Genomic DNA, 16,815 nt, shown 5'->3' with positions numbered 1-16,815 from the left:
AAAGCATTTTAATCTTTCTTTAACCAACGAGGCAATGACTCCGCATTTTCGCTGTGACTTTTAAATGAGTAATCTTGACATTTGCGCACAAAAGCAACAATAAGCAACGCCAGACCACTCATTGTATAAATGGAATACTTGGCCATGAATTTAACGCGCCTTGAGTTTGCTAATTTTCACCTGTGCTCTTCTTTATGCCACCGCCGCTGTTGGATGTCTACAAGCCTCAGAGCGACTAGCTGCTTTGGGCACATTTCACAGCCATTTCCGCTGCCGTTTCCGTTGTTATTATTGTCTCCGTTTACCGCTACTGAGATTTGCTGTTGGTGTTGTTGTCTTTGCGATGTTTGTGGTTGTGCGGCTAAGGCTCAGCGACCGCGCTTCAGTGGTTTCACGGTCGGTCGCATATTCCTTGGATTGGACAGCTACATTCACTTGCGGCCAGCCTAATTACGCATTATATAATCTTATTAGAATGGGGTGTTGCTTGTGCACACTGACTTAAGTAGTTAACGTAACAGTTACAGTTAACATAGATGTTCTCGGTTAGATAGGATCAAGCTATGCGAAGCCGAAAATATTCGGGGTTTTCACTTGATTTTGTTTGCTTTTCTAATGATTTGATAAAATTCTAATTGACATTGAATACCATCTCGGCTGGAAATAAGTGGAACTCTTTCGGAAGCAATTTAGTTACGGAGGAGAAAGTTATCGACAGTATTTACTTATAAATAAATGAACAAGAAACAAACTTAAAGAATTCCAGATAATCAACTTGTATTGGATATTGTTACGGGGGCAGGTACTGGGGCCTAGATTAAGGTCTAGACTGATTTTCGATTTTCAATCGAATGTTACATTAATGTCAGATGGCAACTGCTAAATAAACGTCAGATAATGTAAAATTAATGACAAATGTCAAATAGACGTCAGACGACAGTTATCAAGTAGACGTCGGATCACAGCTGTTAATAAGGCGTCAAATGCTTTTTAATATACCGAAACTCTAAACTTTTAAATAGACATGACAGCTGTCAGATATACAATTACGATTTTTGAACAGACGCCAGATGAGTGCTGTCAAATAGATGTCACATGACAGCTGTCCAACACATCAGTTAACAACTGTCAAATAAACGATGACAAACAGATGACATTTGCCAAATTGACGTAAAATGATATCTTTAAAATACACGTCAGAAGCCAATTTTTAAATAGACGTCAGATGACAGCTGTCAATACGCGTCCGGTGACAGCTGTCAAATAGATGTCGGAGTACTGGTTTTAAATATACTTTAGATGACAACTTTGAAATAGTCGTCAGATAACAGCTATCTAATAGACATCCGATAACGAATATACTTTAAAATGACATCTGTAAAATAAGAATTAAATGACATTTGTAGCATCGGTGACAACTATTGAATGGACGTCTGATGAGAGTCGTCAATAGCCGATGATTGCTGTTAATAAGACGTAAAATTACAGCTTTTAAATAGAAGCCTGAAGAAAACTTTTAAATAAGCATGACAGCTGTCAAATATACATAAAACTACGACTTTTAAGTAGACGTCAGATGAGACTGTTAAATAGACGTCACATGACTGCCGTTCAAAATACTTCAGATGGTAGCGATGAACAATCAGATGACATCTGTCAAATAGACGTCAAAAGGAATATGTCATATACACGTCAGAAACCATTTTTAAATAGACTTCAGATGACAGCTGTCAAATTGGCATAAGACAGCAACTGTCAAATGGACGTCAAATCACTGTTATCAAATGGATGTGAATATGAGAAGACAGATGTCAAACATACATCTGATGATAGGTGTCAAATTTACGTTTACTGGTATATGTCAAAAGAATGTTAAATAGTTGTGAGATGGCAGCTGTCAAATTGTAGTTAATTTATATCGACTTTTAGATGCTAGAACCATTTTTTTGGGCGACAAAATTATTCAACTTAAACGCTGTTCTCTGCTTTACTTTGCTTTTAATGCTAAAAGTTCCAAAGGAATTGCTGACAAGTGACTCACCACCCTAAGGGCTTTAAAGGCAGCAAAAGGCACAAGAAATAATTGTTTTTCGTTTCAAAAGGAAATATTGAAAACTATTTGCAAATCCTGAGCGAATTTTTTTGTGATTATTATTTGGAAGAAATCATTTGCAAAGGCTTTTTGAGGGATAAATTGCATTCTTTCAAATTTCGCATTGTTGTTATTGATGCCATTGAAGTGTGATTTGCTTTGAGAATGCCTTTTTAGTGATGCAGATGTGTGTGTAAGTCTTTAGAAAAGCTTAGGAATACAAAGCAACACTTGGATTGAATGAAGAGCATTGTAGCAATAAATGTTGCTTACACACATACACTCATATATACATATGTACATATATATAGATCTATTCAAGTAATCAATCGGTGATTTAAAATTAAAAAGGCAAAATATGAATATTTCAAAAGGCATTCATGGCTAAGACAATCGTTTACAGTTATCAACACTTGCATTGCAAGTGTCGGGTGGCAGGCCGCTTCCTTTTAGACACACACTCCTCAGTGCAATGGAAGATTGAGAGAATAGATTTCGTTGAACAATCAATGTCACTGAGTTGTCGTGAGGAGAGTCTCTACCATTTTCATGGAGGAGATAGATAGCCGCTGACAGGATGTCTATACTGAGGACAAACTGTTGAAATATAAATGAAGGTACTTTGCTGAATTATGGGCGAATCTAACCAAAGATATTAGGAAAGAAGCCTGGATGAATGATAAATCGAAAGACACAATCATCGCGCCAAAATTAATGACACATATCTGTTAAGAATTATATCAAATACCAGATATTGTTGAAACATTTGCAATGTAACTGTACTTGACAGAAGTCCATTATTCCTAATATTACTTTGAAGGCAGAAATTTGATCTTAAAAACAATGCAATTCTAACGGCCAAAACACGGTAACCGGTGGGCAAATGAGGCTAAGATATTTTTAAAGAGTGAGCGTTTCTCCCCTCTTGTAAAAGTTTGTATCTCCTCTATTTAGGACGTATTATTTTCTCCACCTTGAATGAGTCACATGATAGGGAATCCTCTTACCTTAAGCCTCGCTTGGTATCGAGACGTTCGAGAGGCTCTTTCCTTTCCTGTTGCGGCTTTTGGTGTTGCTCAACGTATTACAACGTGGGGATACCAAGTTCAGACATTGCGGCATTAGAAGTGTTCCCTCCATAACTTCAGTATGCTCTGAATATCACCCACTGGATCATCCCTTTGGGTCCTACAAGTGTATGCTCCGATCTTGAAACCTTGCCTTAGGTGAAACATCTTTTCAAAGATTTTTCGAGCATTGCCCCTGCTTTTCAGTTTCTCAAGCTCTTCATACTTGCGCATTTGGGTCTCTTTCTTTTTTATCTGCATATTCCCTCTTCAATTTTGGTATCTATCCCACACTGCTTGTGTTGTAGTCGATCGGAAAATTGCGAGCAAACGGCCTATACTTTCTCTCTGCGATATGATAGTCCTCATCGTACTAGCTGTACTTTCGACCTTTACCAAAAACCTATTTAAAGGGCTTCATTTCCCGATAATAATGTGTGATGGTGCCAAAAAATTTTTAATATTGGGTCCCCAATATGCCCTATGTATCTGCTTACCTAGCTTTTGATTTCATCCCAAATGACGAGATAATAAAACTTTCGGTTGCTATCAAACTTAGCGCTCCCTTACTTGCAATTTTATAGTTTCCCCTTAAGTATGATCATGCATCCTTCTCTGTGGGTGGGTGCTTGCATGAGCATAAGCAAGTGTGTGTTGGCAGACAATTATGCAAAATCGATTGCGATTGTAAAAATTAATTTTGCATTTTTAATTTCTCGTCTACATGCCACCTCGTACACACACACACTCATACACTCGACAGCTCAAACTTTGCCATTCAAATGCATCCTCCACACGTTCTCGTGGCTATTGTTGCATGCAACATTTGTCTATAAGTGCAACATGCAGCATGCATTTGTTAACATTCGCTTCGCATGTAATATAACATATCATGTTGTTGTTGTTGTTTGTAAAATATTTGCACATTTAGCAATTTGCTAAATGCTGATTGAGCAGTGTGTGGAAGAAAAAATTGCAAAAACGGAAAACAAGAACGATAACAATACAATAATAGCAATAAAGCGCAACAACAGACAAAATAGCAACAGTGCAACATAATAGTCATGGTACAATTGCCACCCACCCACACATGTGTATGTACATAGATGCTCGGCAAGCAGTGATTACTTCTGTCCATTCATTTAAGCTTAGAGACAATATTGCATTCAAGTGTAATGGAGTGTGATTTCTTCGAAATTTTTCACAGGCAGACTCTTCAATGTAATTGTTGTGATTTTTTAATTAATTGTGCTGTAATTCAATAAAACGGTTTTTGTTATTTTTGAAAACAGTATTAATTACATTTTTATGAAATCGTTTAGAACATTTTTGGATAGTTATCAATTCATTCAGGAGAGTAAATCATGTATGTACATTCAGAGTTGCTTTTCAATGTCGTAATACCAGCCAATCCAGATACATCCAAGGACTGAAAGATTACGGTTCAAACTGAAATAAATATAAAAAAATAAAATATCCGAATTTGGGTAGCCATTCTACGTTTTCTATGAAATTACACATTGCTAATGGCTCAACTTTTTTCATGCTGAAGTAAGAGGTCTGTTTCCTCAGAGTATTTATGTAGAGAGCTAAATATATTAAGAATAGTTATCAATACGTGTAAATGATATTAGAAATCGGATTCTCGCAGTTCGAAAATGGCGATACGCTATGCCTTGAGTCATTTTCAAGCCATTCCATGTCGGTAAGATTAAAGTTGCTCTACATATTTTTCGTCAGCTTATATAGTGAAGAGACTATAAAAATACCGCTTTTATAGTTATACCCTGAGCCCTTTGTATTAACTTTGCCATGTAGTCTGTAAAACTCAGAATGAAAGATCGGACACCCTACAAAATACTGTATCGGTTTAGCTATGTTCGTCTGTTGAGTAGGTCCATTGAAATGTCCCAAGCTTACCGCAGTAGAACGCATTTTTTGCAAAATTTGTTTTTTTTTATTCAACATAGTTCCCTTCAAGGGTGATAATACACTGATTTTAACGACCCTAAACCTTTTTGGTACCATTTTTATACACTTTCAACATGTTGCTCCAGAATATAATAGTTTTGTTCGCCCTAATGGTTGTTTATATCATCTCAAAATAGAGTTCAATATAGGACCATATATATGTATATATTCATAAATGAACAGGAATATGAGACGTAATGAAATCTTAGTGACTATCTGTCTGTCCGTCCGTCTATGAAAGCGATAACTTGAGTAAAAATAAAGATATATTGATGAAATTTGTTAGAAGCGTTGCTTGGCAAAAAAGTGAGAAGGAATTTGTAGATGAGCGTAATGGGACCACTGCCACGCCCACAAAATGGTATTAAACAAAAACTTATAGAGTACCATAACTAAGCACTTAATTACGAAATAGAATCGTAATTCTGTACAGACGATCGCAACAGCATGTACACCTGTGGTTTGAATTTTTGAAAAAGTGGACATGGCCTCGCTCTCGCTTTCACAAGCCCATTCGTTCTTACATGGCTTTTATTGACAGCGTGAAAATGTATGATAACCCCTTCCACTGTCCTAATAAAAACCACAAAAAGCTCGATAAATCAATAACTAAATAACCCAGAGACATTAAACTTTACCTCTGATATGGTATGAGAAGCCGTAAATGGAAATGGTGTCAAAATTGGACGATGAGCGCGGCACCGCCTACTTTTAAATAAAATCATTTATCTCGGAACCTGCTGGACAGATTTCAACTTAATTTAGTATGGGACATTCCTCTGACATTGTGGAAATGACTTTGAAAACTAAGTTCCTTTGAAGTATGTCACCTCATCAAAAATTATCCAAATCGAACCAAAACCGTTCAAGCTCCTAGCTACCGAAAATGTGGTTCCCAGTGCCTATAGTTGACTTATTATCGAAAATATTGCAGCTAATCCTTTAGTATGCCTTTGTTGAATCGTGTCAATACTTCCCTTATATACAACATAGAGATTTTCGAACTTCCGAGTGACTTTATGCGGCATATATATATCGCCATCATTATCTTAATAAAATTGAGAGAGCGTGTTTTTTTAATAACAAACTGTGCTTAGAATGCACAACATCGGGTGAATATTTGCCCTAGACCTCATATAATTAACAAGACTCACGAACCTGAAGGTATCATCCGAGCTTTAATCCTGGCAAGTTACAAGAGTATGAAATATTCGATTGCATCCGAATTTAGCCCTTCATTAGTTGTTGTAGTACGATTTGTCCTTTGCCTCAGTTTTAGCGACCACCTCATCTTTCGACGAAAATTCCCAAGAAGCATTCTTTTTAGAGGGAAAGTAGTCACTGGTGGGCAGATCTGGAAAATACGGTTAATGCGGAAGCAATTCGCAGCTCAATTCATGGATTTTTGCCACCGTTTTCATTGACTTGTGGCACGGTACATTGTCGTAGTGAAACAGCACTTTCTTCAAATGCGGCCATTTTTCAGGGATTTCGCCCTTTAAACGGTGCAACAACACTATGTAATAGTTGATGGTCCTTATATTTTTAATATAGTCATTAAAAATTATTCCACGCACATCCCGAAATACAGAGGTAATAACCATGCCAGCCGGCTGTTGCGTTTTTTCTCACGCTTTAAAACGCGTTCATCGCGTGCAGTCCTATCGTATGACTGTCGATTGATCTTCGAAGTAAACTGATGGAGCCATGTTTCATCCATTGTTACATAACGACACAACAACTCGGGCTTTTTACGCTTGAACATCTCCAAACAAAACTGCGCGCAATCATCAACTCGTCGTTGTTTTTGGTCAAAGGTGAGCTCGCTTTCTCATTCCCAAATATTCGTAAATGATATGATGTACACATTCAGTGGGTATATTTAGAGTGCCTGATATTTCGAACAACTTCACTTTACGGTAATCCAAAATTATTTTGTTAACCTTGTGGGTGTCCACTGTCAAACTTATGCACGCACATTTGAAGATTAGGGCTAACTAAAAATCTGATGGATGTCATTTTAATATTGAAAGTGCTGTATATCAAAGTACGTGGCTAAAAGGAACTAGTAAGACATTTACTGTTGGATGCAACGGAATGGTACAACGCTAATTATACCCTGAACGGGGTATATTAAGTTTGTCACGATGTTTGTAACACCCAGAAGGAAGCGTCGGAGACCCTATAAAGTATATATATAAATGATCAGTATGTTGAGCTGAGTCAATTTAGGCATGTCCGTCTGTCTGTCTGTCCGTCCGTCTGTCTGTCTGTCTGTATATATACGAACTAGTCCCTCAGTTTTTAAGATGTCCTTTTGAAATTTTGCAAACGTCATTTTCTCTTCAAGAAGCTGCTCATTTGTCGGAACGGCCGATATCGGACCACTATAACATATAGCTGCCATATAAACTGAACGATCGGAATCAAGTTCTTGTATAGAAAACTTTGACATTTGACAATGTATCTTCACCAAATTTGGTATAGATTATTTTATAAGGCAACAATGTAATCTCCGAAGAAATTGTTCAGATCGGATTACTATAGCATATAGCTGCCATACAAACTGAACAGATATTTACTAACTGAAATGCTCCTGTGAAGGGTGTTTAGCTTCTTTATTTTTTTAACAGCACTTGGCTTTGGTTAACCTTAATAAATATGAGAATGAGCTCGTCCAATTATCTGACAAAGATATATTATATATATATAAAGTACATGTTTGAGAAGTTTTAAATACGATTAATATTTATAGATATCAATAACTAAATAAATAAGAATTCTAAAATTTGTTTTGGATACTGATCTAAGAAATATGTAACATCAAACGGAGGGCAGCCTACCAAAAACCAAATACTGCAAGTTTGGTTTAAGTTCTATTGATAAATATATGTAATAAAGGCAGTTTGTTTTATAATAAGGGGGGATTCTATACCCCCCTGAACAGACAAATAGATGTATTTGTACCTCTAGTAAAAGTAAACTCTCGTAAAAACAGAAATTTGTGTGCTTATCGCAATACAGTTTGTTGTCATACATTCGTAGTGTTGTTGTGATTTCATGAGCGACGTGGTTTCCCCAGAATGGCAAAGAATATGAGCTGATCTTCTATACTAGAAAAGCGTGCGAATTAAAAGGCTGAAAGATGAGATAACGAAAATGGTGAGTAACGCAGTCTAGGCAAGGCCTTGCCTGCAAAAATGAATTTTTATAAAAAATCTGATGTCAGCTGATGGAGAGCAAAGTCACTAAGAGTGAAAAAATTATGAAAAATCGGATGTTTTTGGGAGAACCTGAGGGCTACTTATGATTGCAATGTATGAATGGATTCGTAAGTATGAAAATATTACTTTCAAATTATTTAATTGGCGCTTAAATTAATTTGCAATTAAATTTGTATTTAATTGATAACAAAAAATCAATCAAAAATTTAATTCCGACTCTAATTGACATGCGACTTTTGAAAGCAATATACTGGCTTATCGCGGATCTTATCAGCAATTAATTGTTTTTGTTTTTTGTTTTGTTTTTTGTTCAACATAAACATAAACAAAGATTCACTGCTCTGGGATGAATGAGAGCCACGGAGTTGTATTTGCTTTTAAATAATCAGCAGAAATGCAATGAAACCGGTTAAATCGAACGTTGACCGTTCGTAATTATGACTAAGTCGACAAATTTCCGCAGCCAGACAAAGCTTGAACTTCGTTGCACTTTGCGACGCTTTATAAGCTCGCAGCGCGCAAATTTAGCTTCGATTTCATTAAAGGCGACAGCGCTTGGTGGACGCATTCATAATTTTGCAATAAATAAATTCAAATATTTTCCAAAAAACAACAAGTTCCAAAGGATGTCAACAATAACGCGTCGCTGCTGGCGCCATCTACTGAAGACCGGGCGCACATTGCAACAACAAGGCGCGCTCTTACGTCACATTAGCGCCACACTGCGCGCAGAAGATCAAATGCTGCTGATCAAGGAGCAGCCACAGCAGCCGAATTCCATGATATTCCCTGGCATTTGGTTGCGTGACAATTGTCAGTGTGCGCAGTGTTTCCATCGCGATTCGCTGAGCCGCAAACCGTTACGTTGGAACAATTTCGATACGAAAGTGAAAGTTCGGCAAGTAACGGTTAGTGTTTTGTGAGAAAATTGTGTTGGTACAATTGTAATAAAAGTGTTGTGCCACTATTCGCTAGGTGGACGAACCACGTCAGCTGGTAAATATTATTTGGTCCGATGAACATTGCTCGAGCTTTGCGCTAAACTGGTTGAAAGATCGTGACTTTTCGCCTAAAACTCGTGAGGACTACTTAAGTGAGTGGTATCGACCGGCGTCGAAGCATTGGGGCAAGGATGATTTTGTGAAGATATTGAAGAAGTTTGATTACTGGGATGTAATGCGCAGTGATGATGGTGAGTAAGTGTAATTGTTTTAGATTTTTTGAGATTCTTCAATTGTTGTAAATTCTTGTGTAAAAACTGATTTAAAAGATCTAGACTTATTTATATTCTGATAATGTGTTTTTATAGAGGATAAATTTTTTTTTTTACCTAACTGTTGTTTATCTCTATCGATTCGTGATCCATAACTGAATAACGGCAGTGAGGGTGTCCACCAATGAAAGGGCTAAGTGACCTGTCTGCACTTAACATGCACAGCTGACCTCACAAAGGGTAGAGGCAGCTGGCGAAGTTTTGTGTTCTCGGCTCAGATCGAAACACGATTGAAGTGCCAAGGAAGAGGACACTCTGACAAGGTTGGAATTGAAAATGGAGAAACTATCAGCATTGTCATGCGCACAAAAAAGCCGAAAAATTATAAAGTGCTAAAGGTTTAATATGAATCGGTGTAAAAATTTGGCAAGGACCTCTCACTTTGAGGCGAAATCCTATACCTCAGCAGCTACTGCAACATATTGAATCAGATTCTTTGAGTTTAAAATGTATACATCAAAAATCTTCTCATCTTAATTGAATCAGCTTGAAGCTTTGTATAAATTGTGCCCCTAAGAGAGATTCAGTACTTTCTCAGTCCATCATATATTAATATAAGGATTTTCAAACTTCCGTTTGATTTTATATAAAGCAAAAGTCCGTACAGATTAATTGAATACAAGTTGGAACGCGATTTTTGCTAATTATCACCATTATTTTCTATATCTCCCATATCCGGATAAGCATTTCTGCTCCTATTTTTTTGCTAGCATTTTTGATTTTCAGCATTCATCAATTATTTTTTGTAGAAATCTCCACCACGCGGTATTAGCGCCTCTCTTAAGACTTTCTTGCTTGTCAGCAAACTTCCATTTCCATTTCCATTTCGGAAATTTATTTAGTTGTCCATTAGTTCCAGACCTCAATTTTTATTTAGGTCGTCGTTGCTGATGATGTTGGGCTATCTGTTAACAAATGTCTGAATTTTTCCCGCTGTGGTCGTTTACAACAGCGCGCCAGTCGTTTTTCCTTCTTGCTGTTTGGCGCCAATTGGAGATTCCAAGCGTAGATAGGTCCTTCTCCACCTGGTCATTCCAACGGATTAGATGTCTTCCTTTTCTTGCTTCCCCTGACGGATACTGCTTCAAATACTGAAGTGTTTTCATCTATTCGGACGACATGACCTAGTCAGCGTAGCCTCTGTTTTTTAATTCGCTGAACTATGTCAATGCCGTCGTATATCACGTACAGCTCATCGTTCCATGGACTGCGGTATTCGCCGTTACCAATGCGTAAAGGACCAAAAATCTTTCGCAGAACCTTCCGACTCATCAGCTGTTGTCATCGTCCATGATATTGCGGGACGGGGATAATGAGTGACTTGAAGAATGTGGTCTTTGTTCATCTAGAGAGGATTTTACTTCTCAATTGTCTTCTCAGTCCGACGTCGAGGCTGACGTTGTTGGAGGTAATTATGCTGGTTCCAAGATAGACGAAATTATCTACGACTTCGAAATTATGACGGTAAGCTGTGACGTGGGAGAAAAGTCGTGGCTGATTATATCGATATCATTGCCGTACGTCAGCAGTTGTACACGTTGCTATAAGGCTTCATTTTCATTTCTTTTGTTTTGTCGATGTTAGTTGGTTTAACCTTACCCGCCTCGGCGAAAATATCATAAAATTTTGCTTGCATACCGAAACGCGGATTATTCTTTCCCAAAGTTTGGCCAAGTTTGGATTTAATGCTGGTTAAAAGTACTCATATTCTGGACAGTTCCTTAGACATAATGGATAGAAGCGTAATTTTGTGTTAGTTTTTGCATTCAGAAATGCCGCATTTCTTTGGGAGAACGACCGATAGTAATTGGAAAACTGTTTCCAGAGGTTTGAATGGGCGTAAGAAGAAAAACGATTAGGTTATATGGACTATGGGCTGATCTAAACGATCGCACGTGGGAACTACTATCTGTTATTGTATAGTCTTGAAAGGCATAGACGAAAAAACAACTCGCTTGTGTTCGAACTTATAAATTAGCAACACGCTTAGTAGCCAATAAGAATTTGCACAGGCGTTTAATTTCCATTCCTGCCAGTACAGTAGGATGTCTGAAGGTATGCGTTTCCGAGAGTTTAAGCTTTGACCTCCCAAATGCGAGACCGTCAAGAAGGAGGTGTTGAATTGTTTCCACCTCATCTTCTTCCATACAGCTTCTGCCGATGTATGGTAAGATTCTCAGCCTTACATCATCGATGTCAATAGGACAATCGCCTATCAAGAGCCCCTCAACTAGGGAGAGGCTAGCCTTACGGAGGGCAAATAGATGACTAGATCTCTTGTAATCGTCCTTCGGCCAAAAGGATTTTGTGAAAGCGCTGGCCAAGCTTTCACGAAGCTCAGCTATCTAGTAGTAGAATATAAGAGGATACAGGAACACCGACCCGCTCATACCAGTCTTATCAAAAAGACACTCAATGCTGTGGATAGCGAGTTCAGTTATAAGTATTTTTTAAAACATTCGAGCACACAAATCAACAAAAAACCACATGAACATATTTAAATAATCTATGATGCAGTTATTTAAAGATATTAAATTAAATTTTCTTTCACCAATAGTGCTCATGGAATGGCTGGAGACCGTGGCTGTGCACGGAATCGCCATGCTCAAGAACTCGCCATTGGATATCGGCGTGGTCAAGTCATTGGCCAATCGAATCGGTTTCATACGTAAAACAACTTACGGGTAACTATAATTTCTACAAAAAACTTCTCAATAATTAAAACATTTCTAAGACCACAATGGTGATTTCATAACTTTCAGTGAGGAATTTAGCGTGCGCTCACGCCCAGGCGCCAAGAATTACTCCTACCTCTCTGAGCCACTGCCATTGCACACCGATCTGCCTTACTACGAGTACAAACCGAGTGTCACGCTGTTGCATACGCTCGAGCAATCGCGTTCCAAAGGCGGCTGGAATCAGCTAGTGGACGCCTTCAACATTGCCGATCAGTTGCGCGTCAATCATCCACAGCATTTCGAAACGCTCGCACAGACACTTGTCAATTGGTGTGACATCGGCATGGATGCTGATAAGTCCTTCCATAATACGTGGCGCGCGCCAGTTATTAAGTAAGTCAAGCAGACGATAATTCATTGCCAATGAATCTTCGCTGATCCGCAGCGAGTCATCATTGAGATACTCGCCAATTACCATAATTGCATAACAACCGTTCTTCCTTAAAACGTAATACATTTCTTCAGCTACTTTGTCCTTTTGCCATCACACGCGACTTATATTACCCGCCTCTTATTTGCTCTTGTTGTTGTTGTTATTGTAGCTTGGATGCAGATGGCAAATATACGCGCATCAATCACAGCGTACCTCAACGTGACAGCCACTTCAGCATCGATGTCGATAAGGTGGTGCCCTGGTACGAGGCTAACGCCACATTCGTACGCATGGCGCACGAGCAATCGGTCACCTTTAAAACGGAACCGGGCGACGTGTTGTCCTTCAACAATCTACGCATGCTGCACGGTCGCACGGGCTACGATGACACCGAACGAAATGTGCGTCACATTGTTGGCGGCTTCGTTGACTGGGATATCGTTTACTCGAAGATGCGTGTGCTGAAGCGTGCGGCGATGTCGTGCGAGACGGCGGAGGACATGGTGATGCGTGCGTGAAACAATAGACGGGGCGGTGGGTATGTTGCAAATTGCCTTTGCTTATTTTAGTATTAAGTTTCTGTGGATTTAAGTTAAATGGTTGAGGCGCAAATAAAATAAACGAAATTTAATAATTTTTGTGTTTTTATTAAAATTTATATTTGTTGAGTGTAACGCAAAAGAGATCTCTGTGTAATTAGACCGGAATGGTAATCCCTGCAATAAATTTCATCTAATTTGTGCCAACGGAGACGTATGACCGAAATAGGAGCCAGAATTAATACCTTTGTGAAATAGTATTTACGAGTATGTGTGTGACACTTTCGCTGGACCTTAGCAACATATTAGCTTTGCGGAGACACCAAGTTCAGATATGGCGGCATAGCAGGCAATTCCTTTAAGTTGTCGAAGGCGGCTTTGAAATCGCCAAGGAGGTGTTTTGTGTCAATCATCCATTCATGGGTCTTTTCCATGACTTGGCGCATGGTGAATATCTGGTCGGTTGTTGATTTGCCAGGTCTAAAGCCGCACAGGTAAGGTCCAAAGCGATTTGTTGACAGTGGGCTTTGTGCCTGAGGAGCTTGAAATGCCATCCCACAGTTTCAATATACCAAGTTTCTGACGAGTGTGCTCTCAGAAAGCAGGAGTCCTCGAAGTGGACGCACGTCTAAAACACTGCAGACGTGTCTTCCGTCTATCACAACTTGATCGGTCTGGTTGGTGGTTTTTGGATCCAGAGATAGCTAAGTAGTTTGATTAATTTTTGAGAGCTGGAATCTAGTACTACAGACTGTATTTTGGCTCCTGGGAAGTCGATCAGCCTCATAGCATTTGGAGGGGTTTCACCAAGGAGGCTGAATTTACCAACTGTTGCACCAAAGATGCCTTCTTCGCCCATCGTGGAGTTAAAATCGCCAAAAAAATAATTTTATATCCTACCAGGGGCAGTGTCTAAAGCGCACTCCAGTCATGACAGGGCTCGAGGTCTGAGTCTTTCTCCAACACCGACTTTATTTTTCTTTATAAGGCTGCTTTAGTAAATGTTACAAGGCCGAACTCGTCTCCATCCTCGTCCATTTCTGGGACGGCGGTGAAGTCAGTCTTTACTTTTACGAGGGCATCAAATAACTGAGCAGCGCCATCTTGCCAATTTAGGGGCCGAATATTCCAAATGCGTGTCCTTAAATCATAGTCCTTATTATGTTTGCTGTGGTCGTCATCAAAAGTGGGGTCTTTCAACGCATGTTTTCTTTTCGTTGGGAGTGGTTTCTACGAGGCGGGTTCCAACCCCAGCGCACAACCTCGCTGGGCGAATAGTACACTTTTATATAACGGGCCGCAATGTCCGCCATCTAGTGAGCAAACGCTGCAATTTGACTTCAGCGAACCCTTAAACCGAGTGTGACGGAGTGACTCCGCTGAAGCTTTATCTCTTTTAGCTGTGGCCTCAGTCTTCACACGGATTGGCTACCGTATCTTACACGAGGGTTGCTCACGTTTCCAGGGTAGCCCTACGATTGTAGCTGCTTACTCCGTAGCATCATCAATAACAGAACCAATGATTTTTTGAGACTTCAATATTTTTGTGTCGACTGGTCATGTTCTTAACTCTGACTTCAAAGTGTAGTCTGGTAGACATAAGTCTGGATTTCCTGAAAGCTAACCATCTGGAGTAATGAAACCAGGAATAATGCTTTAAACCACTGATGTGTGATTTTATTTTAGTATGAAGGAACAGAACTTAGCTGTAAGATCCAATTTTCTCTCTCCCTCAATCTTTCTACAGATTTTCTCGTGTTTTTTTTTTATTAAAAATCTCTGCAAGAGTGCAAATCTTTTCCAGTGCCAAATGAATAGTTTCCGACGTTAGGCTTTCACGTGAAGATCATTTGGAATAAACCTTGAGATTGAACTGGTCGATATATAATTTTGATATATTGTTTTATTTTTTAGGGGATTTTCTACAACCCCGGAGAGCTATAATTCTCACTTTAGATCGCCCTCAAACGAATGTTTTTGGACTATCATGAAGATACTTGTTCTAAGAAGTCATAAGCTGCTTGAGCCATATGTAAAAGAATCGTTTCTCTCTCAAGTGAATGGCGTTCAGAGGACTGTCCTCATTTGTGGAATGAATTCTTAATCTCAAGCTTTTTGATCGACTTTGAATGACTGATTTTTCGGAGGAGTGTTTTAATTTTACGCTTTCCCCTCAGTCTCGAACCCAAATAAGTAAAATTATTATTAATCATAGTGGCACTCAAGCCTTTATAATCACTACTCTTCATAGCATTGATACTTTTTTGTTGCGTTCTTTTTCACCTCTCTCCTCTACACCCACAAGGTTTATGCCTGGCGCCTGGCGATGCCCTTCCCAAGGGTGCTATACAGTGTAGGTTTTCAATTACACATTATGGCATGCCATACCAATACCTTGCAATATCATATGTTGTAGACGCTGTTGCTTTTGTTGTATTAAAATGCGAATGTCAAGCGATATTCGGGGAAAATTGAATTTGCTACAAATTCTTTTATGCACTCGCTGAACGATAAAAATTCACGTGTGTCGAGCAAGCGAACGAAGGGAGTACACACAAAGGAGGTTGAAGGTGTACCAAAGATGTTGAAGGGGATGAAACGCGGTATGTAAGCACTTCACACGTCGCCTTGAACTCCTTCAGTTTCGGCGGCGCTTATGTGGGATTTCTTATCATATATGTATGTATGTATATATGTACATATGTTGAAGAGTATTTGGCAAAGCAGAGGATAATGTGCGGATTTTTTATGCACTTCGAGCTGAAGACACTTGCGGATGACTGTGTACGCGTGTTCGTGTGTGTGTGTGCACGATGCGGCTCGTTGACTTTTATGAACTTATAAACAACCAAAAGGACAACAGACAAATGCGAATTGGATGATGAGGCTAAAGACGATAACGCATACGAAATGTTACGATGTGTGGTGTGTACCCTTTCACCTTAGTCCTTTGAGCTTCATAGTAAAATCATTTGCAGCCGCAAGCTTATGACCCTGGACTTTGCAACTTATTTCTACATATTCTTGATATGCTTGCAACAAACCGCATTATTAGTGGGATTTAGTGGTGGGATGAAGTCAAAGAGGTAGAAGGAGAGTAAGAAGAAGAAGCATAAGGAGTAATCATGTGGTGGCTTTTGTCACCAGTCCCGCTGCTCAACCAAACTTCAGCTCATTTGGCTACGAAATTGTTTTTGCATGATGGCAAAAACCCAAAGAATTACCCCAAAAAGAAAGGGTGCGAAAAAAAGACGAATTCCGCAAAAACACCAACAACAACAACCACATTACGCGCGTACAAAATGCGCATTGACATAAATAAAAAGATTTGCAAAATTACCTGAGGGAGTAAAAGTGGTGGCAGCAACAGTTGCTTGCCACAAAACACATACGCATATAACGGTACAGCTTGTTTGGTGGCAAGTGGCAAAACGGGATTACACAAGGCTTTAGCGATAATATCTGCGCTGAAGCAGTGCCATAAGAAAAGGGTTCGCCTGTACTCTCCACTTTGTATGTATGGAGTGTGTGTGTGTGT

General features: G+C 39.1%; 1 protein-coding gene across 1 annotated transcript; it reads left to right on the top strand.

Annotated features, from left to right (window-relative positions):
• The first annotated feature begins 8,829 nt into the window (after positions 1–8,829).
• LOC105223355 (gamma-butyrobetaine dioxygenase) lies at positions 8,830–13,368 on the top strand. Its single transcript, XM_011201072.4, has 5 exons — positions 8,830–9,262; positions 9,330–9,546; positions 12,185–12,311; positions 12,390–12,698; positions 12,908–13,368. Exons 1-5 carry the CDS (start codon positions 8,981–8,983, stop codon positions 13,254–13,256), a joined length of 1,284 nt encoding a protein of 427 aa, XP_011199374.2. The 5' UTR covers positions 8,830–8,980; the 3' UTR covers positions 13,257–13,368.
• The last annotated feature ends 3,447 nt before the right edge of the window (positions 13,369–16,815 follow it).

The sequence above is a fragment of the Bactrocera dorsalis genome, chromosome 3 (assembly GCF_023373825.1).
Source record: "Bactrocera dorsalis isolate Fly_Bdor chromosome 3, ASM2337382v1, whole genome shotgun sequence".
In the NCBI taxonomy this organism is placed as follows: domain Eukaryota; kingdom Metazoa; phylum Arthropoda; class Insecta; order Diptera; family Tephritidae; genus Bactrocera; species Bactrocera dorsalis.
Note: the sequence above shows the minus strand (reverse complement) of the source record. Positions and strands in the feature narration are given on the sequence as shown.

What these genes read in the sequence shown, in the direction of transcription:
- LOC105223355 (XM_011201072.4), top strand. Translation starts at nt 8,981, where the DNA reads ATGTCAACAATAACGCGTCGCTGCTGGCGCCATCTACTGAAGACCGGG. An exon ending in TGTAATGCGCAGTGATGATG is followed by an intron (nt 9,547 to 12,184) that starts GTGAGTAAGTGT and finishes TTTCACCAATAG; the next exon opens with TGCTCATGGAATGGCTGGAG. An exon ending in TGGCGCGCGCCAGTTATTAA is followed by an intron (nt 12,699 to 12,907) that starts GTAAGTCAAGCA and finishes TTGTTATTGTAG; the next exon opens with CTTGGATGCAGATGGCAAAT.